Source organism: Mesoplodon mirus, assembly GCF_964341445.2.
Source record: "Mesoplodon mirus genome assembly, chromosome: 12".
In the NCBI taxonomy this organism is placed as follows: Eukaryota; Metazoa; Chordata; class Mammalia; order Artiodactyla; family Ziphiidae; genus Mesoplodon; species Mesoplodon mirus.
Window position 1 is genome coordinate 39556465 of NC_138988.1, and position 27380 is coordinate 39583844.

The 27380-nt window shown below is 59.6% G+C and overlaps 1 protein-coding gene across 5 annotated transcripts; it reads left to right on the top strand.

The window, feature by feature from the left end:
- The first annotated feature begins 325 nt into the window (after positions 1-325).
- Positions 326-27368, top strand: CELSR3 (cadherin EGF LAG seven-pass G-type receptor 3). 5 transcript variants are annotated; one of them, XM_082638118.1, is made up of 36 exons: positions 326-4349; positions 5904-6554; positions 6985-7210; positions 7439-7554; positions 7895-7983; positions 8091-8248; positions 8790-8953; positions 9209-9334; positions 9425-9594; positions 10036-10221; positions 10778-10894; positions 11279-11450; positions 11604-11745; positions 11844-11964; positions 12281-12464; positions 12775-12876; positions 13096-13110; positions 14215-14309; positions 14490-14699; positions 14933-15128; positions 15395-15550; positions 15874-16042; positions 16643-16810; positions 17036-17162; positions 17250-17456; positions 17663-17837; positions 18068-18180; positions 18911-18990; positions 19529-19652; positions 20088-20204; positions 20309-20457; positions 20714-20829; positions 21130-21288; positions 21782-21982; positions 22776-23664; positions 25011-27368. In XM_082638118.1, the coding sequence occupies exons 1-36, from the start codon at positions 608-610 to the stop codon at positions 25036-25038; spliced, it is 9960 nt and encodes a 3319-aa protein (XP_082494244.1). In that variant the 5' UTR covers positions 326-607; the 3' UTR covers positions 25039-27368. The 5 variants fall into 5 exon arrangements, with proteins under 5 accessions (XP_082494244.1, XP_082494245.1, XP_082494243.1 ...); XM_082638119.1 differs by having other exon boundaries at positions 16682-16810; XM_082638117.1 differs by lacking the exon at positions 13096-13110.
- The last annotated feature ends 12 nt before the right edge of the window (positions 27369-27380 follow it).

Genomic DNA, 27380 nt, shown 5'->3' on the forward strand with positions numbered 1-27380 from the left:
TCTCTGCACATCATGGGCACCAAATTTTCAGACCAAAATCCGGGACAGGGTTCGAAACCAGTGCTCAGGAAGGGAGACAAGAGATCCGCAAGCAGAAAGCTGGAAGACGGAGCTGAGACAGCGCCCTAGGGGGAGGGATGCTGGTGAGGGCGGTGGCCATGAGGAGGGTGGAACTAGGGGCAGTGAAGCACCAAGCCCGGTTCAGGACCGCGGGCAGCACTTATGCTCTGACCTCAATAAAGATGGCGGCAGTAACTTCGATATCCAGAGCTGCCATGCGCGACAGCCTGTACCATCGGATTTGGGGCTTCGGGGCGGAGGTGGAACGAACCATCGCAGCGGCCGGGAGCCATGTTGGAGCGGCGGGAGGCGGCAGCAGCGTCGGGGTTGCTGTGGTGGGGGCGGCAAAAGCCGGGGCCGCTCCCCAAAGGGACTCTGGCCGCGGAGTAAATGGTGCCCAGAGGGTGGCGGCGGCGCGGAGCGACAGGCCTAGAGGCGGGGACCAGGGCGGCGGCAGGGCCCCGGGTGGGGGCCCGAGCAGCGAGGCGGGCCCAAGGCCTGGACCAAGGCGGAGGACAGTGGAGGCCGTGTGGGGAAGTAAGGGGTGATGGCGAGGCGGCAGCCGTGGTGGGGTCTCAGGGGGCCGACCACCCGGCTACTCCTGCTCCTTCTCCTCCTCTCTTTGTTCCCTCCTAGCCGGGAGGAGCTGGGGGGCGGCGGGGGCCAAGGTTGGGACCCGGGGGTAGCTGCTGCTACGGGGCCAGGGGCGCGGATCGGCGGCGGAGCCTTAGCTCTTTGTCCCGAGTCGCCCGGGGTCCGAGAGGATGGAAAGCCTGGCCTGGGAGTCAGGGAACCTGTCTTCGTGGGGCTCCGAGGGGGAAGGCAAAGCGATCAAAGCGGTCGAGGGCCCCCTGAGCAGCCGGGGTTGGGAGCGGAATATGGAGTCAAGACATTTGGCAGCCGCGGGCAGGAGACAGGACAAGGACCAGGGTCTCCGTTATGCTGGCGTCCAGAGGTCTCCTCTTGCGGGCGAACAGGGCCGTTGCAAAGAGATAGTCTGTCGCCAGAACGTCTTTCCCCAGGGGTCCCGGGCCCAGAGAACAGCTCTCCCTTCCCTTCGGACCTTCGTATTCGGCCCCGTGGTTCCCACCCGGTGTTCTCCCAGAGGAATACTGGGACAGGCGCCCCCCAAAAAGTGGGAACCACGCGCTGCTGCGGGGAACTGTGGGCGCCGGGGCGCAGGGGTCAGAGCGAGAGAATCGCGACATCCCAAGCGAGGAGGACAGGGCCCCGGCTGGACCGCCCTCCCGGGGCCGTGGGATCCGGGCCCGGGCTGGATTCAGCACCTCGCAAGGAGAGGACAGCTTCCGCATCTGTTTCAGCACTGCGAGAGTCCCGGACAGCTCCCGAGCCAACGCCCGAGCGCATGCGCTCCCGCGTCCTCTTCCGCCCCCGCTTCCTCCCGCAGCGCCCGGGGCCGCGCCCTACTGGGGGCCTGACCGAGCATGGAGCCTGGAGAATACCCCCAACGAGCCGGGTTCGCCCCCGTCGCGCCGCGAACCGCCACCCACAGTTTCCGCAGTACAACTACCAGGCACTGGTGCCCGAGAATGAGGCGGCGGGGACCGCGGTGCTACGCGTAGTGGCGCAGGATCCGGACATCGGCGAGGCCGGACGCCTAGTCTACTCGCTGGCTGCGCTCATGAACAGCCGCTCGCTAGAACTGTTCAGCATCGACCCGCAGAGCGGCCTTATTCGCACAGAGGCTGCTCTGGACCGCGAGAGCATGGATCGCCACTACCTGCGCGTGACGGCGCAGGATCATGGCTCGCCGCGCCTCTCGGCCACCACCATGGTGGCCGTGACAGTGGCCGACCGCAACGACCACGCGCCGGTATTTGAGCAGGCGCAATACCGGGAGACGCTTCGCGAGAACGTGGAGGAGGGCTACCCCATCCTGCAGTTGCGTGCCACAGACGGTGACGCGCCCCCCAACGCCAACCTGCGTTACCGCTTTGTGGGGCCGCCAGCTGAGCGCGCCGCCGCCTCTGCCGCCTTTGAAATTGATCCGCGCTCAGGGCTCATCAGCACCAGCGGTCGCGTGGACCGCGAGCACATGGAAAGTTACGAGCTGGTGGTGGAGGCCAGCGACCAGGGACAAGAGCCCGGGCCGCGCTCTGCCACTGTGCGTGTGCACATAACCGTGCTGGACGAGAACGACAATGCGCCCCAGTTTAGCGAGAAACGCTACGTGGCGCAGGTGCGCGAGGATGTGCGCCCCCATACGGTGGTGCTACGCGTCTCGGCTACCGACAGGGACAAGGACGCCAACGGACTGGTGCACTACAACATCATCAGTGGCAACAGCCGCGGCCACTTTGCCATCGACAGCCTCACGGGCGAGATCCAGGTGGTGGCACCTCTGGACTTTGAGGCAGAGCGAGAGTATGCCTTGCGCATCCGGGCTCAGGATGCAGGCCGCCCACCACTGTCCAACAACACAGGCCTGGCCAGCATCCAGGTGGTCGACATCAATGACCATACTCCTATCTTCGTCAGCACGCCCTTCCAGGTCTCTGTCCTGGAAAACGCGCCCCTGGGCCACTCAGTCATCCACATTCAGGCAGTGGATGCAGACCATGGAGAGAATGCCAGATTGGAGTATTCCCTAACTGGTGTGGCATCTGATACACCCTTTGTGATAAACAGTGCCACTGGCTGGATCTCTGTGAGTGGTCCCCTGGACCGTGAGTCTGTGGAGCATTACTTCTTTGGTGTGGAGGCCCGAGACCATGGCTCACCCCCACTCTCAGCTTCAGCCAGCGTCACAGTGACTGTGCTGGATGTTAATGACAATCGCCCTGAGTTCACTATGAAGGAGTACCACCTACGACTGAATGAGGATGCGACCGTGGGCACCAGTGTGGTGAGTGTGACTGCTGTAGATCGTGATGCCAACAGTGCCATCAGCTACCAGATCACAGGAGGCAACACTCGGAATCGCTTTGCCATCAGCTCCCAGGGGGGTGTAGGTCTGGTTACACTGGCTCTGCCACTGGACTACAAGCAGGAACGCTATTTCAAGTTGGTGCTAACTGCATCTGACCGTGCCCTTCATGATCACTGCTACGTGCACATCAACATTACAGATGCCAACACTCACCGGCCTGTCTTTCAAAGTGCCCACTACTCAGTGAGTGTGAATGAGGATCGGCCAGTGGGTAGCACCGTGGTGGTCATCAGTGCCTCTGACGATGATGTGGGTGAGAATGCTCGTATTACTTATCTCCTGGAGGACAACCTGCCCCAGTTCCGCATTGATGCAGATTCAGGGGCCATTACACTGCAGGCCTCACTGGACTATGAGGACCAGATGACCTACACACTGGCTATTACAGCTCGGGACAATGGCATCCCACAGAAGGCAGACACTACTTATGTGGAGGTGATGGTCAATGATGTGAATGATAACCCTCCACAGTTTGTGGCCTCCCACTACACAGGGCTGGTTTCTGAGGATGCCCCACCTTTCACCAGTGTCCTGCAGATCTCAGCCACTGACCGGGATGCTCATGCCAATGGCCGGGTCCAGTACACTTTCCAGAATGGGGAAGATGGGGATGGAGATTTTACCATTGAGCCCACCTCTGGCATTGTCCGCACAGTGAGGCGGCTAGATCGGGAGGCAGTGCCAGTGTATGAACTGACTGCTTACGCAGTGGACCGAGGTGTGCCCCCGCTTCGGACTCCAGTCAGCATCCAGGTGACGGTGCAGGATGTTAATGACAATGCACCGGTCTTCCCAGCTGAGGAGTTTGAGGTGCGAGTGAAGGAGAACAGCATTGTGGGCTCGGTGGTAGCCCAGATCACTGCATTGGACCCTGATGAAGGCCCCAATGCTCATATAATGTACCAGATTGTGGAGGGGAACATCCCTGAGCTGTTCCAAATGGATATCTTCTCTGGAGAGTTGACAGCACTCATTGACCTGGACTATGAAGCTCGCCAGGAATATGTGATTGTTGTGCAGGCCACATCAGCCCCTCTGGTCAGTCGGGCCACTGTGCACGTCCGCCTGGTTGACCAGAATGACAACAGCCCTGTGCTCAACAACTTCCAGATCCTCTTCAACAACTATGTATCCAACCGCTCAGACACTTTCCCCTCAGGCATCATTGGGCGCATCCCTGCTTATGATCCTGATGTCTCTGACCACCTCTTCTACTCCTTTGAGCGGGGCAATGAGCTGCAGCTACTGGTGGTCAACCAGACCAGCGGGGAGCTTCGACTCAGCCGCAAGCTAGACAACAACCGCCCACTGGTGGCCTCCATGTTGGTGACTGTCACAGGTGAGGGGCGGGGGTTAATCAAGTGAGCCAGTGACCTCAGCCTGTCAGGTCCTCAGGGGCCCCACAAGGCACTTCAAACCAACGAGGGATTTTCAAGCCTTCCAAGAATCCCTTAAGCTCTGGTTTCCTGCACCCCACAGGATCTGCTTCACAGGTTAGGGTCATATAGTCTCTGTTTAGGGTCTTGGGCAGTCTCCACAGAACCCCAAAGATTCTAGGGCATTAGCAGACCCCATAAAGACTGTAAAGAACTGTCTGCTGACTGTAAAGAAATGTCTGCTTGTTAATCTAGGGATAGCTCCCCTCCCTCTGAAAGGCTAGAGGTCCTGGGGTAATGCTCTGGAGGTCCCAGGAAAAGCCAGCATAGGCCAGTCAGCCCACACCACATCCCTGTTCACATGAAGGGTTACTTTGGGTCTGGTATGACCCTCGGCCCATCTGTGGAGGAGAGGGAGGCCAGTAGTTTAGTGGTTGGGAACAGCAGTTTACTCTGGCAGCCTCAGGCAGAGAGCAGACCTGGCTGCTATTGAAGGGGCTGACTAAGGCCCTGCCCTTTGGGGAAATGTCCAGAGGTCCACCCGCCTCTTTTCTGCAGCCATGTCCCCAGGCCTTCACAAGCTGTTCCCTCATAGGAGAGCACAGGCAGGAGAAGCTCTTGCAGTCCTGAATACTGGAGGCTGAAGGGATTGGGAGAGACTTTACCAGTGCTTATTTCCCAATTCTGGAGCATGGACTCCTGGCACTGCCAATGAAGGCACATTCATCCCTCAATTCACTGGACAACCATCGCTGTTGGCCACCCAGTGTGTACTAGGGTCTGGAGACAAGGCATATAAGCACCTCATGCTCATTTCTGGGGGTGGGCACTGAAATTGCAGGACCCAGGTCTGGGGTGATGGGCAGCTTGCTGATTCAAGGATGCTGAGGAGGAGGCCAGAGTCCAAGGCCCTCCCGGAGAGAGGGAGCTTGCTGACCCAGGGTTCTGGGGGATGAGGTTGAGTGGTCACAGGGTTAGGGACCCTTCTAGTGCCCTGGGAAAGCAGGTGACTGACCAGAGATAGGGGATGGGTGATCCCTGACCTAGAGGGATATTTTTGGAGGGCATGTTTTGCTGGTTCTGCAATGCTGGGGATGAGAGGAAGGAAAGTCGGTGGTCAGTGGCCTTGGTTCCTCTTTCTGTCCTGATTGGCCTGCTGACCATGATAACGTGGGGAAGGGTGGGTTACTGATCACTTAGGGACCTTCTTGTGTGCTTTTGGAGGAATGACTTGCTGACCCATGGGCACTGTTGGGACAGAGAGGGGGTTGGTTGATCCCTGGCTCAGGCCCTTGCCTGTGTTGGAGGGAGGCAAGACGAAGCAGCAACTTGTTGACACCTTGATGCTGAGAGAGTTGGTGATCACAAGCTTCAGACCTCCTTGTGTCCTGGCATGGTCAGCCTGCTAACACAGAGGTGCTGGGGGACTGAGCAGTCACTGGTCCCAGCCCTCTTATGTCCCAGGGAGGAGCAGCCGCTGACCCCAGACTGACCACTTCCCCCACTTCCGCCTGCAGATGGGCTACATCGTGTAACGGCACAGTGTGTGCTGCGCGTGATCATCATCACGGAGGAGTTGCTGGCCAACAGCCTGACCGTTCGCCTTGAGAACATGTGGCAGGAACGCTTCCTTTCGCCACTGCTAGGCCACTTCCTGGAAGGCGTGGCCGCAGTACTTGCCACACCCGCCGAGGACGTCTTCATCTTCAACATCCAGAACGACACAGACGTGGGGGGCACCGTGCTCAACGTGAGCTTCTCAGCGCTGGCACCACGCGGGGCCGGGGCTGGATCTGCAGGTCCCTGGTTCAGCTCCGAGGAGCTGCAGGAGCAGCTGTACGTGCGCCGAGCCGCACTTGCCGCCCGCTCTCTCCTGGACGTGTTGCCCTTCGACGACAACGTATGCCTGCGCGAGCCCTGTGAGAACTACATGAAATGTGTGTCTGTGCTGCGCTTTGACTCCTCTGCGCCCTTCCTGGCCTCCGCCTCCACGCTCTTCAGACCCATCCAGCCCATCGCAGGCCTGCGCTGCCGCTGCCCCCCAGGCTTCACGGGAGACTTCTGCGAGACGGAACTCGATCTCTGCTACTCCAACCCTTGCCGCAATGGCGGCGCCTGCGCGCGGCGCGAGGGCGGCTACACCTGCGTCTGCCGCCCGCGCTTCACAGGTGAGCAGGGCGCGGGGCTGGGTGAACCTGCAGTGCAAGTGAGGATTGGGCACCACTCTTGAGCCAACCGGGGTCGATTTGGGCGCCGTTAGTCCAGAAGCGGTAGAACCTGGTCCAGAGGGAGCCTAAGACCGCGAAGAAATAGAGGCTTTGGTGGGGCCGAGGTAGCGAAGGAGGCGTGGCCCTGGGCAGAGGCGGGGCCCTGAGGTCCGCGGTAGTGGACAGGGCGGGACCATGGGAGGGGCGTGGTCGCAGCCAGGCGGGGAGGGAGGGCGGGGTCAGGTATAACTAGGGGCTGCCCACTTGAGGGAGCTCGACTTTTCAGAGGTCTTGGCGCTCGCCTGGAGCGCGTGGTCTTCGGAGGGGCGGGGCCCGCTGGCGCTTTGGCGGGCGCGGTCTTGACCGCCTCTGACCGCGGCTTGACCCCTAGGCGAAGACTGCGAGCTAGACACGGAGGCCGGACGCTGCGTGCCCGGCGTCTGCCGCAACGGGGGCACCTGCGCCAATGGGCCCGACGGCGGCTTTCGTTGCCAGTGCCCGGCGGGCGGTGCCTTCGAGGGTCCGCGCTGCGAAGTGGCGGCTCGCTCCTTCCCGCCCAGTTCTTTCGTCATGTTCCGCGGCCTGCGGCAGCGCTTCCACCTCACGCTGTCCCTCTCGTAGGTGCCCGCCCGCATCTGCGTGCCTGCACGCGGTCCCCACTACCTTCAAGACCCAGATTCCTGACGGCCCCACCCTGGCGTCCCATAGGACACCGCCCCCTCCCCTCCCTCTCTCACCACTTCCTCTCTCACCCTAGCGTGGGTGAGCTCCCTCAAACCTTCTTGTCACAGGGATGGTGGGTGTGAGGAGGGGTCCGGCTTGTGACGCGCCCCCCCCCCACCCAGGTTCGCCACGGTGCAGCCCAGTGGGCTGCTCTTCTACAACGGGCGCCTGAACGAGAAGCATGATTTCCTGGCCCTGGAGCTCGTGGCTGGGCAAGTGAGACTCACATATTCCACCGGTGGGTGCCCCCACGGACTAGTGTGGGCGCGAGTGTGTGCATGTATGGGTGAGATGGCTGAGGGGTGCAAGCCCCACGGGCACACCTGAACACACACCTCCACGCCCAACAGACAACAGTGAGGACCACTTTCCCTATGGGAAAGCCCATCTCTCCACGAAGTGTGTGCTTCTCCTACCTGTCCAAAGGCACTCTGGTCCAGCCAGCGTGGCCACCAGTGGGGGGAGTTATCTGATGCATCCAGGGTCACCCTGGGAGTAGCTGTGCCTTCACGACTGGGTGGGAGGAGAAGGGGGACTTAGCAGCTCCAGACAAGCCTCCATACACATCCACCCCACAGGTGAGTCCAATACAGTGGTCAGCCCCACAGTTCCAGGGGGCCTGAATGACGGGCAGTGGCACACAGTGCATCTGAGATACTACAACAAGGTGGGCACCACCCTTGGCATGGGAGTATGGGGGGAGCTGGGATGCCAGGTTCTGCCCCTCAGGGATCACCCTGGGGGTCCTGTTGAGTGGTGTGCCTGGGTCTCTAGCCCCGGACAGATGCCCTGGGGGGTGCTCAGGGCCCCTCCAAGGACAAGGTGGCTGTGCTGAGCGTGGATGACTGCGACATGGCTGTGGCTCTGCAGTTTGGTGCTGAGATTGGCAACTACTCATGCGCGGCTGCTGGCACACAAACAAGCTCCAAGAAGTGAGGCCCCCAGCCCCTGATCCTCAAGCCCTCTGCCTTCCAAAGCCTACTCCAAGCCTTCCAATATTGCCTACCAAAATCCCCATCCTTCCCCAAACCACCGTATTTCCCTCTCCCCACTAGGATGCTGAAACCCCACCTCACCTTAACCTCTCTCTCTGTGTTCTGCCCAGACTGCCCACTCCCACACAGTCCCCAGGCACCCACTCCCCCAAAGGTTCCACTCCCCTGGTCTCTCTAATGCCCCACAGCCCACCTGACCCCCATCCCCTCCCCCAGCCACCCAAATGCCTCCCTTTTTCATCCTCATCCTCAACCCCAGCCTCTTCCACCTTTCCCCAAACCATCTGCCCATCATAAACTCTCCTTTGCACCCCCACAACTGAAGTAAGTCTCCAGTTCCTTCCTCAGCCTGATTTTACCCTCCCCGCTCAATCACCATACCCTCTGAGTCCTACCCCCTCCATTTCCTATGCCCCCCACCAGGAGCAAACCTACCCTGGCCCCAGTCCCACCAATGACCTGGACCTCTGACCCCCAGGTCCCTGGACCTGACAGGCCCTCTGCTCCTGGGGGGTGTCCCCAACCTTCCCGAGAACTTCCCCGTGAACCACAAGGATTTTGTTGGCTGCATGCGGGACCTGCACATTGATGGCCGCCGAGTGGACATGGCATCCTTTGTCGCAAACAATGGCACCATGGCAGGTAGGCCATGTCCTCATCATAGGGAAAGGGTGGAAAGCTATGTGGATTAACTCAAAATCTGATCTCCTCCTTGTCTCCTTTCCTGGCAAGCAGAATGCTGCAGCCTAGCCTTTAGGACCTGAGTCCTACCAATTCTACCCCCCGAGAGAACATGGGGCTAAGATCATGGCCACTTTCAGCCCCCCTGGACCTCTGTGTTTTGCCCCCCACCACCACCTTGTGTTCTTACCTCCTCTATGTACCTTCCTCTCCCAGGCTGCCAGGCCAAGCTGCACTTTTGTGACTCAGGCCCCTGCAAGAACAGCGGCTTCTGCTCAGAGCGCTGGGGTGGCTTCAGCTGTGACTGCCCTGTGGGCTTCGGAGGCAAAGACTGTCGGCTCAGTGAGTGGGCAGCCTGGGGCAGGAGGAGCCTGCAGGGTAAATTCTGTTCTTGAGGTGAGGCCTGTGACCCTCCTCCTTTTATCCCACCAGCTATGGCCCATCCCCACCATTTCCGTGGCAACGGCACACTGAGCTGGGACTTTGGAAATGACATGGCTGTGTCTGTGCCGTGGTACCTGGGGCTGGCATTTCGGACACGGGCGAAGCAGGGGGTCCTGATGCAAGTCCAGGCTGGGCCACATAGCACAGTCCTCTGTCAGGTGTGTCTGTCCTCCTGACCCCTCCCTAGACCCTCAGCTCTCAACCTCTAATGCACCAGCAACATTCCTGTGGTTTCAGGCCTGGTCACACAGCATACTTCTCTGCCAGGTGTACTGACTATACTTGACCCTGCTCTGGACCCGGGCCCTTGACCCTCTTCCCCACTATCATATCCTCTGCAGGTGCAGCACACCAGCATAGCTCTCTTGTGCCACCTGCACTAATCCATGACCCCTCGTCCTGACCTCTGCCCCCTAACTTCACTCTCTGCTGCATAGTGTCCCTGGGCACAGTGCTCTATGTGCCAAATATAGCCTTGTCCCTGATGTACTGACCTCTGATATTCTTGACCTCTGAGCCCTCTGATCTCACCTCCTGATACTCCTAGCCCCAGCCAAACTTGGGGCTCTGACCCCAGGGCTGTGCCTCTCTACCCGCAGCTGGATCGGGGGTTGCTGTCTGTGACAGTGACCAGGGGCTCGGGCCGTGCTGCCCACCTCCTCCTGGACCAGGTGACTGTCAGTGATGGCCGATGGCATGATCTGCGGCTGGAGTTGCAGGAGGAGCCAGGTGGCCGGCGGGGCCACCATGTCCTCATGGTCTCATTGGACTTTAGCCTCTTCCAGGTCTGACCTCTAACCCTGGGGTGGTCCATTCTCAGCCTTCCGCCTAGACCCACCTCATTTGACCCCACCTCTAGTCCTCTCACTTCCCTCCGTTGCACATAGTCTGATATTCTCCCCCGAGTCCCCCTCGTCATGTCCTCGCTCTGAGCCCACTCTGCTATACCCTCCTCATGTCAGGGAGGCTACGCAGATTTCTGGCCTACTCTTGGGGTACCTCTGCAGCTAGCACTTCGCCAAACTTCTGGAAACCTCTTCTGGTCTCCTGATCTTCCCAGATCAAAGTCATGGAATTTTGGGGTCTGTTCTGGGTCCAGGAGAGAAGGGCCAGTCTGAGCCCAGCTCTGGACTGAAAACTTCCTGTCACCCGTCCGCCATGCTCCAGCAGGTCCTCCATACTCGGGAGCATCTCATTTCCAGACCAGTCCTCTGGGCCAGAGGGACAGAGCATGGTAGTGCAGGATAAGGTCTAGGATAAGGCCAAGACTGACACTGGGGTAGGGCAGGGGTCCATCAGGTCCCCCCCACACCCCCAGTGCTGACTGTCCCCTTCCTCCAGGACACCTTGGCGGTGGGGAGTGAGCTTCAGGGCCTGAAGGTAAAGCGACTCCATGTGGGAGGCCTGCCCCCCAGCAGTGAAGAGGAGGCTCCTAAGGGTCTGGTTGGCTGTATCCAGGTGAGGGTCAGCATGCGAACATGATATGGGGCAGTAGGGTGAGTGGTCAGAGATCAGAGGTGCCTTGGGACCTGAAATGCTGCATTCACACGGGGGTTGGCATAGGGGTAGTGGTGACCCAGAGCCATCAGAGACAGGTCAAGCCTCTCTGTGCTGTTGGAGGTGAGAGTCTAGCTTAAATTATCAAGGGTCATTAGAGGCCTGTTTCAGGGACAGCATGATTAGGGGTCCCATGGGGCCACTGAATTGGGATCATTGGGTCAGGGTCTAGGGTTTGTAGGGAAATTGCATGTCAGGGGTCATCAGACCAGGTGGCTGGCTCTGCTGGACTTGGGGCTAAGGTGCTTTGGCATGGGTCTCACTCCTTGCTGGCTGTGTCCATAGGGAGTATGGCTTGGTTCCACGCCTTCGGGCTCCCCAGCCCTGCTTCCCCCGAGCCACCGAGTGAACGTGGAACCTGGCTGTGTCGTGACCAACGCCTGTGCATCTGGGCCCTGCCCACCCCATGCTGACTGCCGAGACCTCTGGCAGACCTTTTCCTGTACCTGCTGGCCAGGTGGGGCCTGGGTTGGGGCAGGGTGATCTGGGGCTCGTGGTGAAGATTGGGGGACCTGGAGAGCCTGGAGGAGGCAGGGACTGAGAAGGACAGGTGCCTGCTTCCTCCCATGCTCTGTGGCCAGTGTCCTGAGCTCCCTGACCCAACCTGCAGGTTACTATGGCCCGGGCTGTGTGGACGCCTGCCTCTTGAACCCCTGTCAGAATCAGGGGTCATGCCGGCACCTCCCTGGGGCCCCCCATGGCTATACCTGCGACTGTGTAGGTGGCTATTTTGGGCACCACTGTGAGCACAGGTAAGGGGCTGGGGGCTGAGATGATGGAAAGAGCTGGTGGGAGTTAGGGAGGGTCACTGAGATGTGGTGGAGGCGTCTCACGTGCCTGTCCACCCCAGGATGGACCAACAGTGCCCACGGGGCTGGTGGGGGAGCCCAACGTGTGGCCCCTGCAACTGCGACGTTCATAAGGGCTTTGATCCCAACTGCAACAAGACAAATGGGCAGTGTCACTGCAAGGTGCGCCTGTCCCCATCCCCTGACCTTTTAACTCTTCTGTAGACATGTTTTGTGATTCTCATCCAGCTTGCTGACCTCTGCCACCTGATTCAGCCCCTGACCTCTTACCCCTATGCCGTGACCTAACTGCCATCTCTTGTCCTTGACATCTAACCCCTCTCTTACGTTTCATTTGAGGCCCGTCTTCCTTCTGGCCTGTGAGCACTGTTCTCCTGACCCTTTGCCCTTGATTCCACTCATTCCCCAAGCCCTGACCTGAGACCCCTACCTTAATCCCTGACCTCTGACCTCAGGCCCCTGACCCATTCTCAAACAGGAATTCCATTACCGACCGCGGGGCAGCGACTCATGCCTCCCATGTGACTGCTACCCTGTGGGCTCCACCTCACGTTCATGCGCCCCCCACAGTGGGCAGTGCCCCTGTCGCCCAGGAGCCCTTGGCCGCCAGTGCAACAGCTGTGACAGTCCTTTTGCAGAGGTGACAGCCAGCGGCTGCCAGGGTGAGCAGGCTCCACCCAGCTCCATATATAGAGGGCTGGCTCTGGCACGCTGTCACCAAGTCCCATGGCATGCTTGGCTTCTTGGGTAGGGGCTCTGGGAGGCTTCTCTGAGGGAGACCACTTACACCCAGGCACTCCCACATTTGCCCCAAGTATTTTGAGGACCTGTCACAGAATCTAATGGGCCAGCTCCCATGAGGCCAGCAGCAGAGTGGTAGGCAGTGGGCCTGGGGTAGGTGGGGGGCAGTGGATGTAGCTTTCCCTTGCTCCAGCCCCTGGCTGCCTGGCTCAGTGCCTCCTTCCTCCCTAGTGCTCTATGACGCCTGCCCCAAGTCCCTGAGATCTGGTGTGTGGTGGCCTCAGACCAAGTTTGGTGTCTTGGCCTCAGTGCCCTGTCCTCGGGGGGCTCTGGGTGAGTACCTGGGGGACAGGCAAATAGCTGAGGGTCGGGGTAGGCCTGACCTCCGACTTGCTGGAGCCACCTCTTTTCCTGAGTTGGTTGGCCTTGTTCCTACAAAGAGGTGGGAGTTGGGTAGGGGTCGATGTGGGCCCCTCCCTACCTCTTAGGGGCTCTGGGTCCCTCCCCACATCCTCATTGAGCCTCCATCTGTTTCTCTTGGCTTCTGGGCAGGATTGCGGGGTGCAGGTAAGGGGTACGTGTTTGCTCAGGTGCGCTGCCCCCTCCCACTGCCAGAGCTTTTGCAGATCCCTCTTGCTGCCTGAAGTCCCTGCAGACCCCTCCTCACTGCCTGAGGTCTCTAAAAGCTACTCCCAACTTCTTGAAGCCCCTGGAGGCCTTCCTACTGTCTGAGGACCCTGGGGGCCCTTCTCTGATGCCTAAAGTCCTCAGAGACCACTCCCCACTGCCTGAGGACACCCCCTCCCCACACACACACTTCCTAAGGTCCTTGTAGACCCCTTCTCAGTTCCTGAGGTTCCTGCAGGCCTCTCCCTACTACCTGAGGTCCTGAAAGACCCCTGCCCTCTGTTTGAGGACCCCACAGACTCCTCTCTGTTGCCTGAGGTCCTCACAGAACCCTTCCCGCTGCTTGAGGTCTCTGCAGTGGCTGGACAGAGACTGTCTGCGTGTGCATGCTCTTGTGCGTGTCTTTCTGTGCCTGTGCACGCGTCTGTGTCTGTCTTTTGGGGAGGGGGTTCTGTGTTTAAGTCAGGGGGCCTCTTGCTGGTGGCTACAAGCTCTCTTAAGGCCCAGGTCAATTCTCATTCAACTCTAATTCCAATCTCACAGATAAGGGAGAGATGGCAACAAAGTCACCACTGGGGCAGTTAAAATTTGTGTGAGAACTTTCACCCCCACCTCATTTTGGTCACAAAATTCTCCTGGGGGCGCACTGTGTATCTGTGTGTTTGTCCTGGGCCACACATCTACTCGTGTGCAGGTGTGAGCATTGGTTTGTGTGTTCTTGCCCTGGGCTACATGTCTGTGAAGCTGTCCTGGCCTGTGTGTGTGTGTCTGGGTGCACATGCACACACACAGTCCTGCCCTTGTGTTCTTCTTTATGTCATGGTGGTTCGAAATGGTCCATAGACCCCTCAGGAATTGACTGACAAGCTCCTGGGGCCCATCTGGGCTAGGGGCTGGGGCTTTTCTATCCAGGGGTCCAGCCATGGATGCCTACTACCTGGTCTCTGCTTCAGAGCTCCCCCTGGGGTAGGGGAGGGTGCTGTGGTCACCTCCTCAATGAAGGTGTCCAGGCCCCAGGCCTGACAAGGGATCAAATGCCTTCAGGAGCTGCCGTGCGGCTATGCGACGAGGACCAGGGTTGGCTGGAGCCTGACCTCTTCAACTGTACCTCCCCTGCCTTTCGAGAACTCAATCTGCTGGTGAGACTGCCCAGACCTTGCCCTGCACTCAAGACCAGCCCTGGCTCTGGCCCTGGCCTCAGTCTCCCCAGGCCTGTGCTGGGCCCCAGACATCATGCCCCAGCCCTTGACCTTCTTGTGAGGCTTTTGAGAAAGGCCTAAGGGACCACAGAGCGACCATCCCCATCTTTGTCCTGGCAGCTGGATGGCCTAGAGCTGAACAAGACAGTCCTGGATACTGTGGAGGCTAAGAAGCTGGCTCAGAGGCTACGGGAGGTGACTGGCCACACTGACCACTACTTCAGCCAAGATGTCCGAGTCACTGCACGCCTGCTGGCCCACCTGTTGGCCTTTGAGAGTCACCAGCAGGGCTTCGGGCTGACAGCCACACAAGACGCCCACTTCAATGAGGTGGGGCTACACCTTGGGCTCCCGATCCCCTGGCCCTGACCCCCACCTCTCTGCTCAGGCCCCTCCCGACCCCGGGGAAGTGAAGGCCCTGGATTCTCTCTCTCTCCCCTTGTTCCCTCCAGAGCCATACCCTACTGGGACCTCTCTGAGCACCTGGCCAGACCCCTCAGGCATGCCCTGTCCCCTCACACATCCTCACCTGGCTGGGCCCACTTTCACCTCCCTCCTCCCAGAATCTGCTGTGGGCCGGCTCTGCACTGCTTGCTCCAGAGACTGGGGACTTGTGGGCAGCGCTGGGGCAGCGGGCCCCCGGGTGTTCCCCAGGCAGCGCCGGGCTGGTGCAGCACCTGGAGGAGTACGCGGCCACGCTCGCGAGGAATATGGAACTCACGTACCTGAATCCCGTGGGGCTGGTGACACCCAACATCAGTATGTGGAGGGTAGGGTGGGGTGGGGCCGGGGGCCGTGAAAGGGCAAGGACCTGGAGGTCTGAGGGGCTGGGGGCTATTGATGTCAACATTAGTGGCAGGAGGCTGTGCTGCCACCCTCAGCGCTTTGCAGGGACAGGCTCTGCACTGGTAGCAAGGAGGCTGTGGGTCATGGAACTTAGGTACAGGATGGGAGGAGGAGGGAGTGGGACCCTCAGCACAGGGAGGAGATCCTTGTTGGGTCTCACCCCTCTTCCTCCCGGGCAGTGCTCAGCATTGACCGCATGGAGCACCCCAGTCCCAGCCGGGGGACCCGTCGCTACCCTCGTTACCACAGCAACCTTTTCCGGGGCCAGGATGCCTGGGATCCTCACACGCATGTGCTGCTGCCTTCCCAGGCCCCACGGCCGTCCCCACCTGAAGGTAAGAGCCCTGGGGTGACCCATGGGCCAGATCCTGTTTCCTTGCCCCCCAAGCCAGATGCCATGTCGCCCTCCTGTCAATTCTCCCCTTGCCAGACCCTCCCCCTCACCATAAGTGATCTCGCCCAGGCCTTGATAGTCAGGATCCAGCACTGGGGGGACCCATGTGTCCTTCATGGGCTCCTGCTCTCCGCACCCACCCTGGTTCTGGACCAGCAAAGGGAAGAGATTCCCATGCTTGATGCTGGGTTGGGTTCAGAGCTGCGTTTGTGGGTGCTTGGGATCAGAGGTCACCAACAGTGACTCCTCCCCCTCCTCTGGCAGCTCTGTCCACAGGTGGCAGCAGCGTGGAGAACTCCACCACCTCGAGTGTGGCCCCCCCGCCGGCCCCCCCAGAGCCTGAGCCTGGGATCTCCATCATCATCCTCCTGGTGTACCGCACCTTAGGGGGGCTGCTCCCTGCCCAGTTCCAGGCCGAGCGCCGGGGTGCCAGGTATGAGTAGAGTCACTCCCAGGCTCCTCACCCTTGGGCTTCCCGCAAGCTTCTCCCCAGCCTAGCACCCCCTTTTTTGGTGGACAAATGAGCAGGTTCACAATCATACAGAGAGGCTCCTGCCCATGACTCTGGGAGCCTTGTCCATGCTCGGCTCTGTGTGAATCATGTTCTGGGCAGTTGTGCAAGTGAGGAGATAGACACAGAGCCACAGCTGGGGTCAGGCACATAAAGGATACAGGAGCCAGACAGACAGGCAAACTGGCCGATGGAGATAGGCAAAGACTGGCTGACTGAAGGAGGTCAGCCAGGGGTGGAAGGGAAGGCACTGAGAGGCAAAGTCTGTAGCTGCTTGGGCTTCAGACTCCAGTGTGGGCAGCGGGTCCGAAGCCTCTCAGCTGCATTTCTGCAGAACCAGGCCACGGACCCCTGGTCTTGAAGCAGCCCAACAGAGGCTAAAAGGGTTCTCAGAAACAGCATCCACTCTAGGGCATCTCAGACTCTGGGTGGGCCATGGCAAGTGACGTGAAGACAGTGAGGTGGGCAGCCAGAGCCTGGGGAGGTCAGCAGTGCCCAAGCCCAGGTGGGCTGTCTCCTCAGGCTTCCCCAGAACCCTGTTATGAACTCCCCGGTGGTCAGTGTGGCTGTGTTCCATGGACGCAACTTCCTAAGGGGTGTCCTAGAGTCCCCGATCAGCCTGGAGTTCCGCCTGCTACAGACAGCGAATCGCAGCAAGGCCATCTGCGTGCAGTGGGACCCACCTGGCCCGTGAGGACCTCCACTCTGGAAACCCTTGGTTCCCCTGGTGGCCCCTGGGAGGCCCAGCCTGCCCCTGGGGCCCCCACCAATGCCCCTGTGCACCCAGACCCATGAGGAATGCTGCTCCCCAACTCCAGGCACCCTCGGCCCCTCCCACTGCCTCTCACAAACCCCTGCCTGGCGATGGGGCACTCCCCAGAGGGGATGGTAGGTCTGACTGCCCTGTGGCCACAGGGCGGACCAGCACGGCATATGGACAGCACGGGATTGTGAGCTGGTGCACAGGAACGGGTCCCACGCACGGTGTCGCTGCAGCCGGACGGGCACCTTCGGGGTCCTCATGGATGCCTCTCCCCGTGAGGTGGGGCTGTGTTCAGAGTCCCGAGGAAGTGGGAGGGTCAAAGGGCAGGAGTGCCCAATACCCCAGTGACCATCCCTGTCCCCACAGCGGCTGGAGGGTGACCTGGAGCTGCTGGCTGTGTTCACCCACGTGGTCATAGCAGTGTCTGTGGCCGCGCTGCTGCTGACCGCAGCCGTCTTGCTGAGCCTGCGCAGCCTCAAATCCAACATGCGTGGGATCCATGCCAATGTGGCTGCTGCCCTGGGAGTGGCAGAGCTCCTCTTCCTGCTGGGGATCCACAGGACCCAAAACCAGGTGCAGGGTCAGGGCCAGGGGACCTGTGTCCTGATGACCTCACCTGGCCCAGGAAGGCCTGGGGCCAGAGTTCAGGGTCAGAGATCAGGGGTGCTCAGGTTGGGGCCAGGGTTTGGGGCAGGATGCTGGGGTCAGGTGCAGTGGTTTAGGGGTCAGATGTGGGGCGTGGCAGGAGAGGTCCTGACGCCCCCCAACCCTGCCTTCAGCTGCTGTGCACCGCGGTTGCCATCCTCCTGCACTACTTCTTCCTCAGCACCTTCGCGTGGCTCCTCGTGCAGGGGCTGCACCTCTACCGCATGCAGGTCGAGCCACGCAATGTGGACCGCGGCGCCATGCGCTTCTACCACGCCCTGGGCTGGGGCGTCCCTGCTGTGCTGCTGGGTGAGGGCCCTGCTCACTGGCCTCAACCAGGCCTGTGACCCTTGACCTCCATCCATCACATGGCCTGACCCCTGCCCCTGCCCCCAATCCTGATCGTGACACCAACCTCAATCTCCCTTGCCATTCGCTCAGGGAGGAGCCTGCTCTGCCCCCACCCCAGCTTCTCCCCATACGTGAGAGTCAGCAGCTCTAGAATACATCCCCTCTGTCCTATCTCTTCTCCCCCACAGGCCTGGCTGTTGGCCTGGATCCCGAGGGCTACGGGAACCCTGACTTCTGCTGGATCTCGATCCACGAGCCGCTCATCTGGAGTTTTGCAGGCCCTGTCGTCCTCGTCATCATGGTGAGTGCCCTCCACTCAGTGCCACCTTGCACTCCCCTTGGTGGGGGGTCGCAGGAGGCGGCCCTGCAGCAGGTGTGGTGGTATCAGCTGAAGGGTGCCAGGTGGCAGTCTGCAGGCTTCCTGGGCTTAGCCTCCATTTCTGTTCCTGCCCAACGGGCATGGAGGTGGGAGGTGTGGGGTCAGAGACTCGGCTTCCTCTCCCTACCTCTGTCTCTCTCTCCACCTCCATCTTTCAGTCCCTCTCTCGTTCCCTATCTCTGACTTTTTCTATGATTCTAAGCTCCTCTGTTTCTCTCTCTCTCTCTTTTTTAAATATATTTGTTTATTTGGTTGCACTGGGTTTAGTTGCAGCAGGCGGGCTCCTTAGTTGCAGCTCACTGGCTCCTTTAGTTGTGGCTCTCCGGCTCCTTAGTTGCGGCTTGCTAACTCTTAGTTGTGGCATGCATGTGGGATCTAGTTCCCTGATCAGGGATCGAACCCAGGCCCCCTGCATTGGGAGCACAGAGTCTTAACCACTGCACCACCAGGGAAGTCCCCCTCTTCTGTTTCTCTTTGTTTTTGATCTATGTATTTTGCATGTGTGTGTGTGTGTGTGTCTGCATATGTTTCTCACTGGTTCTGCCTCTCTCTCTGAGTCTTAGTGTCTCTCTGTCCCTGTCTCTCTGTCTCTTTCACTACCTCTGTCTCTCTCTGCCCTGCCCCTGTTCCACATGTCTGGCCACGGGTCCAGATGAATGGGACCATGTTTCTCCTCGCTGCCCGAACATCCTGCTCCACTGGACAGAGGGAGGCCAAGAAGACCTCTGCGTTGTGAGTTGGCTGGCTGGAGGAAGTGGGGGATTCCCAGAATGGCAGCCCTCTCCTGGGTGGGGCTTGGGGGTTCCCAGAGCATCCCTGGTGCAGGCTGGGCTCCAGATTCTGGGTAGGGGGATGAAGTCACATCTGCCCTGGCCTGTAGTCCCTCTCTGGCACCCTTGCCTTACTCTGGCCCCACAGGTCTGGCTGTGCCCTGCTGTCTCTCCAGTATCTCCCAAGGCCTGGGTGGCTCACTTTGCCCTTTGCCCCGTGCATGTCCACCTACCTTCCATGCTTTCTCTTATGCCCCACCCCCCGCTTTCAGTCTGCTTTCCCCGTGTCCCCTCATGGTTCCCTGAGTACTCTCCTGGTTCTTTCTGTGACTTCCAGACTTCCCTAGTGCCCTCCTGAGACCTCCATGTTTCTGTGTGAGTTTCTTTCCCTCCACATCCCCTGTGTGTCCTCTTTGTGACCCTGCGTGTCCTCCCATGTCTCCCGTGTGAGCTCTGCGTGACCCTCACATGTCCTGTGTCCTTTCACGTTCCCGCGGCAGGACCCTTCGCAGCTCATTTCTGCTCCTTCTACTGGTCAGTGCCTCCTGGCTCTTTGGCCTCCTGGCGGTCAACCACAGCATCCTGGCCTTCCACTACCTCCACGCCGGACTCTGTGGGCTCCAGGTAACTCTGGCGCCCCTCCCTCACCCTGGACCAGATGGGGCTTCAGTAGGGTGGGGCCCAGGGCCTTGACCCCAGGCCTAGAGCTGACTCCCACCTGATGACTGACACCAGACTACTGCTGATCCTGGATTGACCTTCACCAGTGCTGAGGCTCCTGGCTGCTTGCTGGTCCACACTGACCTTCACTGACCCCAGTCACTCATGCCACTCTGACCTCTCACTGCCTCTGCTGACTTTCCCGGATTCCCTTACTGGGTCCCCCCTTGGGCTTCTCACTGCCTCACTCTAATCTGCAATGACCAATCCCACTTGCTGACCCACAGTGACTTACACCAGCCCTAGCTGACCCCCTTGTGGCCCTACTCTGACTTCTGCCTCATTTCTGACCTCTCATTGACCTTTACTATCCCCTCAATGATCCTTGCTGACCCGCAGGGCCTGGCGGTGCTGCTGCTCTTCTGTGTCCTGAATGCAGATGCTCGGGCTGCCTGGACACCAGCCTGTCTGGGCAGGAAGGCAGCGCCCGAGGAGGCCAGGCCAGCACCTGGGACGGTGAGGGGCTCTCAGGGCCAGGGAGTCAGGGAGGGGGCCCCGGGAGGCCCGGGTTTGAGGCTTCTCCAGGCTGGCTCACACTCCTGTCCTCACCACCTCCCCAGGGCCCCGGGGCCTACAACAACACAGCCCTCTTCGAGGAGAGCGGCCTTATCCGCATCACTCTGGGTGCCTCCACCATCTCCTCAGTGAGCAGTGCCCGCTCTGGCCGGACCCAGGACCAAGACAGCCAGCGGGGCCGCAGCTACCTCAGGTGAGGGGAGGGGCCTTCTCGTGAGGGGGGCACACAGCTCAGACCAGCCCCGCTTTACCAGGTCCTCGGGGTGGCTCCACCCATCTCGGCCATCTGGGCCTCTGCTGCTGCCTCTGCCCCAGATACCTCCTGCCACACACCCAGGGGTACCTTCAGAGCCATACCACATGCACCTGACTGTTTACTCATGGACACACCTGCGTCCAAAGCACCCCATCACACCCCTCTTTGATGGGGGGGGCTCCTGCATTTCCAGGGACAATGTCCTGGTTCGACATGGCTCGGCTGCTGACCACACTGACCACGGCCTCCAGGCTCACGCTGGCCCCACTGACCTGGATGTGGCCATATTCCATCGAGATGCTGGTGGAGGTGGGAGCCTGGCCCAGGGAGGAGGGAGGTAGAGGGTCTCTCCCCCATTCCTCATTCTGCCCCAGATTGGGAGCAGCAGCTGACTATGCTGGGGTGAGCTCCCCCGAGGTCACGGCCCCAGGAAGCATCTACCCACCCAGGCCTGGTTCTCCTGGCAAGTCCCAGCCCTTCTGTCCCTACCCCCACTCCAAGCTCTCTCCCCAGGGCCCCAGCCCCCTTGCCATAGCCTTCCTTGAGACCCCCAAGTCCCTCACCTCCCCTGGCCACCACTGTGTCTTCCTCCTGATCTCCCAACTCCAGGTGCAGACTCTGACTCTGACAGTGACCTGTCCTTGGAGGAGGAGAGAAGCCTGTCCATCCCATCCTCAGAAAGTGAGGACAATGGCCGGACGCGGGGGCGTTTCCAGCGTCCACTCCGCCGGGCAGCCCAGAGTGAGAGGCTCCTTACACACCCCAAAGGTGATGGGGCCCTCTGACCCCATGGGCGACCAAGAGATACCCCATATTCCATTTGGTGTGACTCAGAAAGCCTGCTATCCCCTGAAGATTCCTGGAACCGACTTATTGGGAACCTGGGGTCATCACTGGTCCCCCACATACCTCTCCCCATCCAGCCTCCCAGCAGAGTTCTGCTGGCTAGAGACCCAGGAGCGGCCCAGGCAACAGAAGAACAAGGTCAGGGATGTTATAGGGTGACATGTCATCTCTCCAGCCCCTCCTCTTCCCCACCTCCAGGCTCTATCCACCTCCAGTCAAGAGTAGGGGGAGCTTACCAGTATCCCCCTCACTGGATGATTCCATTGATCTCTGAGACACACTCTCCTATTCCTACCTCTGCTCCATGAGAAAGACCCAGATTTCAGAAGTCATTAGGATTAGGGGGCCACTGAGTCTGGATCACAGGGGTTGTGAGTCACTGGGGTGACTCCTATTATCTGCCCTGGCTCCACAGATGTGGATGGCAATGATCTCTTGTCCTACTGGCCAGCCCTGGGGGGATGTGAGGCTGCTCCCTGTGCTCTGCAGACCTGGGGCTCTGAAAGGCGCCTGGGACTGGACACCAGCAAGGACGCAGCCAACAACAACCAGCCGGACCTGGCCCTGACCAGTGGAGATGAAACCTCCTTGGGTCGGGCCCAGCGCCAGAGAAAAGGTATGGATCCCTGACTTTGGCCTGTGCCTCAAGGACCCTGGGGACTGCCCATGCCCTGAGCCAGGGGATTTCATCCTCCTAATCCAAATAGCCTCACAGGGATCCTGAGAGCTTCTCTTGCTCTGATATGGGTGTTTCTGTTCCTCTAAGCTGCTTCACAGTCCCAGGGGACGGCCTCATCCTGACCTGAGAATTGCCTGCCCCGCATACCCTGGCCTGCACCACGGAGACCCCAGAGGCCACTCCTACCTCAACCCGGGGGATTCCTCCCCCTCCCCCAACCCTAGTCTGCTTTGCAGGGGCCATAGGGGCTGCTCTGCCCCAGATCTCAGAACTTTTGCTCTAACCTGGAAGGTTTCTGCCACCTTATCCTGCTTTACAGGGGCCCCAAGGGGTTGGCCCTGTCCCAACTCAAGGGGTTTCTCCCTTCACCCCTGCATCACAGGGACCCCAGGGACTGCTCTTGCCCCAACCCTGGGGATTCCTGCCTCTTTGACCCTGGCTTGCATTACCAGGACCTGTGGGCTGCACCTCCTCTGACCTTGGGGGGAGGTTTGCCCTGACCCCTTCACCACGGGGACTGCCTCTGTCCTGACCCCGGGGATTACTGCCTCACTCTTACCCCTATCCTGCAGCCTCTCTGGGATTCCCAGGAACGGCCTCTATACCCCCTCCCCAAAGGGTTTCTGCCCCCAACCCTGTGTCACAGGGATTCCAGAGGCTGCTGCATCCCTAGACCCAGGGAGTTCCTGGCCCCCATACACACACTGTCCCCCGTTTGTTCCTCCCACAGGCATCCTGAAGAACCGATTGCAGTACCCGCTGGTGCCACAGACCCGGGGCGCCCCTGAATTGTCCTGGTGCCGTGCAGCCACCTTGGGCCACCGTGCTGTGCCAGCTGCCTCCTATGGTCGCATCTATGCCGGAGCGGGCACTGGCAGCCTTTCGCAGCCAGCCAGCCGCTACTCCTCCCGAGAACAGCTGGACTTGCTCCTCAGGCGGCAGCTGAGCCGTGAACGACTGGAGGAGGCCCCTGCCCCTGTTTTGCGTCCCCTGAGTCGGCCAGGTTCCCAGGAACGCCTGGATGCCGTGCCAGGCCGTCTGGAGCCCAGGGATCGGGGCAGCACCCTACCACGGAGGCAGCCACCCAGGGACTACCCTGGTGCCGTGGCTGGCCGCTTTGGGTCACGGGATGCGCTGGACCTAGGGGCGCCCTGCGAGTGGTTGAGCACGTTGCCCCCGCCCCATGGTGCCCGGGACCTTGACCCACAGCCCCCACCTCTGCCCCTGTCTCCCCAGCGGCAACTCTCAAGGGACCCCCTCTTGCCATCCCGGCCCCTGGACTCTCTGTCCAGGAGCTCGAACTCAGGGGAGCGGCTGGACCACGTGCCTAGCCGGCACCCCTCGCGAGAAGGCCTTGGGCCACCCCCGCAGCTGCTCAGAGTTAGGGGAGACCCAGCCAGTGGCCCTAGCCACGGCCCCTCCACAGAACAGCTGGACATTCTCTCCTCCATCCTCGCCTCCTTCAACTCCTCAGCTCTCTCCTCCGCCGTGCAGTCCTCAAGCACACCCTCGGGCCCTCACACCACTGCCACGCCTTCCGCCACAGCCTCTGCGCTTGGGCCCTCCACGCCATGCTCTGCCACATCCCACAGCATCTCGGAGCTGTCACCCGACTCAGAGTAAGCAGGGTCCGGCCACCTGCTCAGACCCCCATCAGTCTAGGGCAACCTCCCACGCACCCTGCCCTGTATTCTGCCACAGAATGGGGCGGGGTTTGGCAGAGAGCATGGGCTACCCCAGGCGCTGCGCAGCCAGGGCGCCACAGCCTGAGGGCAGAAATCTGGCAGCGAGTGGGGTGATTAGCAAGAACTTGCTGGCTGTATGACTGGGGCCTGCACCTCCTAGACTAAGGAGGAGAGTGAGGTGCCTTCCAAAGGGCTTGAGCTAGTGGAGGGGGGAAGGCAGGAGCCAAGGCCTAGAAGCGGGAGGTAGCCTGGTATGTGGAAGGGGCAGGGAGGCGAGGAGGCTTTGCTTGGGAGGCTTTGCTTAGGGTGTAGTATGGGATAAGGAGGGACCAGAAGTAGTGCCAGGATGTAGGTGCCTTACATGCCAGGCTGAAGAACTTACTTTGAGAGGAAATCATTCATTCACCTACACCTTCAGTCAATGTTAAGTTCCTCCTGCCTATGGGCACTGTGGGGTAGGACACACAGGAATTGAGTTGGGACCCGGTGCATCTCAGAGTAGGGGATGGCAGACATACCTGGGAAGCAGCTGGGTACAGGAGTCAGAGACGGAGTGGGGAGGAACCAGGAATTACCAGGTCTTGGAAGCCAAAAGCAGAGTTGAGTTTTAAGAAGGAGGAACAGCTAGGTCAGGCTCTGTGGAGGTCTGTAGGGTGAGAGGCTTTCTGTAGGTGGAGGGAAGGAGACCCTGGGTTTGGGGCAGGAGACCAACAAAAAACCTGAGCAGAGCTTGGGGAGAAGACAGGAAGGAGAGAGGGGCAGGAGATTTGGGGGCCTGGTGCCCAGGGCTCTGGAAGGATGCTGAGGTGGGGATGAGAGGGAGCTGTGAGCACCACCTGGGTCCTCCTGCAGCCCAGCCTTAGGGTCTGACTGTTGGGGGAGGGCTGGGGTAACTGAGCAGGGGTTCAGGCTCTGGACTCACACTTGACCCCTCTGAGCTTCAGTTTCCTCATCTGCAAAGTATGTCTGTGGTAGCAAACTCTTTGAGGTGTGGAGATTTTTGAGACAAAATCTGTTAGGTGCTTAACAGAGTCTGTACATAGTAGGTGCTCACTAAGTGCTTAGAGAAAAGATATAGGTGGCCAGCCAAGGGGCCTTGCTGGTGAGTCTGGGGGTCCAGAATGGGTGAAGTGCTCTGAGAACCCCAGAGTGGGCATAAGCACGCTAGGGACTGAGAGGCGAAGGTGATGGGGGAGGTTGCCCAGGTCCGGTTTGGTGGGGGAGTCCAGAGGCACCTGACTCTCAGCAACCACCTTCGATCTCCACATTTATCTCTGCAGAGTTCCCAGAAGTGAGGGTCACTCCTGAGGGGCAGACGTGCAGGTGAGGACCAGCCGAGGGCGGTGGAGGATTTGGGCTAACAGAAGAGACTCCAGGGGTTGGGGGCTGACCCCATGGCAGCCTCCTATACCCCCGCCCCCCAGCTCTCTCTGCTGCTGCGGTGCTGACTGTCCATGCCCGTCTGTGAGCATGTGAGCAAGTGTGTAACAGGTGCACGGAATGAAGGAGCTGAAGGGAGGACTTTTATACGTTTTGTACCTTTGTAACCAGAGAAATATGCTTATGTTATTTTTCAGCTCTTCTGTCTCCCGGGGTTCTGAGGCTGGGCTGGGAGGGGGAGGGGGACAGAGGGAAAGAGATGCAGAGTTTCACCCCATTTGGGTCCCTGGCAATTTAATTGTTCTTTCATCTTATTCAGACAGGAGGGGTAAATGCTCCCCCCCGCCCCATTCCCCGGTTGATCTGAATATTGTCAGGGCCCAAAGTGCAGAATTAGTCTTTGCTTTTTCTTGGATGTCCCACAGGCCAAACTTTTGGGACTGGGGGTTGGTCTTGGAAACAGGGGTCCTCTGACCTCCTCACAGGGGCTCGCTCATGCCGCCCCTCCCCGTGGATGTGTGTGTTTATTATGTGGAGTCCCTGCCACTTACTGCCTTATGACCCAGGACTGATGCTGGGGAGCGCTGGTGGAGCAGCAGATGTCATGTTTACAGATCAAGGCTTCCCTTTCTCCCATGGGGAGGGGCTCAGGCCTCTATTCAGACATTCCTGCAGAGGGTGGATGGAGGGGTCACAGCCCCTGCCCCTGCTGTGAACAAAAGTTGTCTGTGGTGCCATTTAATTCCCTGACACTGCCCCTGCTAGAATTTATTCTGAAGGGTGGGGTAGGAGGGGGAGCAAGGGGAGCAAAAACAAGGGAATTAAAGACTCAGAATGTAGGTGCCACTGCCTCCCATGTTTACAGGAGCCTCCCTGGCCCTAGGCACCCGGGCTGCAGGAAGTGACGCTTCCATCCCTCCTTTATTCCCTTGTAAAGGGAAAAATGACTGTTAGGACCCTGTTCACAAACTCTCACTTTTATTACTTTGTCTGATGTCCAGAACTGGGGACTTTTAAATTTTGTTACTTTGTTTACAGGTCAAGACTTAAAACATTCTTCAACTTTGTTTACAATTTAAAACTTTGAACTTTTACACTTTGTTTACAGTTGAGAATGTTTTTTTCCCTTCGTTTACAAGTGAAAGGTAGAGAAAGTGGGAGAGGGGCTTGGAGGACCCACCTGTGAGGACCCTGAGCCTGGCCATCTTGAGGGGTTTCTAACCCCTAGCCCTAGCCCCAAGCCAAAGGTCAGCCCTGAGTCTCCTGCTGAACAGCAGGCCCAGAAGGCCTCGAGAGTAGGCATCCTCTTCCCACTGGGAACAGTGGCCATGCAGGGTTGTGGAGGGTCCCTGCAGACACCCACCTCCTTCATGCATACTCTTGGGAGGCAGTTTCCAAGGAGATTAAAAGTTCTACTTTACTGACTGGTGCCAAATCCCGCCAGCCAGGACCCCAGCTCTCCTTACCCAGAGTGACCCCAGCCCTTGAAGGGTTGAGGGGCCTGCTGTGGGGAGAGGGGGCTGTCCTTGCTATGTCCTAGGTTCTGTAGATGCCCCTCTCTGGGGGTACCCCCCCCCTCCAGCCCAGTGGCTCCTTTTCCTGTCTGTGTAAATTGTTCCGTGAAGCCGCGCTCTGTTTTGGGAATAAACTTCTATAGAAAATGGTTATTGCCTCATTCTGTTTGGGGGTGGGGGGTAGGAGAGTGGCTATGAATGATTCAGGCTGGGCTGACCTTTGGGAGAAATCTGAGCACTGCCCCCTCCCCCCTCCCCAAGAATATTCGGCTATTTTTAGCTCATTTCATTGGAGATTTGGACCAGGTTTCTATCTCTTTCATCCTGAATTCTGTCCCTTCGCCTTGAGGTTGGGCCTGAAGTGTGAGCACAGGTGCTGAGAGTAAGGCCTGGTCAAGGCAGCAACATGATGGCTTCCTCAGTCCGCAAGGCCTGCAGCCCTGACCTGGCATTTGCCCTGGCCTTCAAACCGACCCTAGGAACTGCCCTCAGCCCGTTGACAGCACTGACTCCCCGCCAGCCTCTCAGACTTGGAGCTGCCAGGACATCGCGTTCCTCAAGAACTCGGGCAGAACGGGCCTGTCGCCGGGCCAGTGTTATGTGCGGGGGAGGGGAACCTCGCAGCCTTTAAGGTCTGCGTGCCCAGCGTTGAAGGGAGGCCTTTGAGCCCCTTCGGTCTCAGAGACACCCCAGGTCTCAGGGGGAAAGCCTGAGTGAGGGTGGCGCCCTCAACTGGAGGCTTGAGAGGCCCCATGG

What these genes read in the sequence shown, in the direction of transcription:
- CELSR3 (XM_082638118.1), top strand. Translation starts at nt 608, where the DNA reads ATGGCGAGGCGGCAGCCGTGGTGGGGTCTCAGGGGGCCGACCACCCGG. An exon ending in CATGTTGGTGACTGTCACAG is followed by an intron (nt 4,350 to 5,903) that starts GTGAGGGGCGGG and finishes TTCCGCCTGCAG; the next exon opens with ATGGGCTACATCGTGTAACG. An exon ending in GACAGCCAGCGGCTGCCAGG is followed by an intron (nt 12,465 to 12,774) that starts GTGAGCAGGCTC and finishes CTTCCTCCCTAG; the next exon opens with TGCTCTATGACGCCTGCCCC.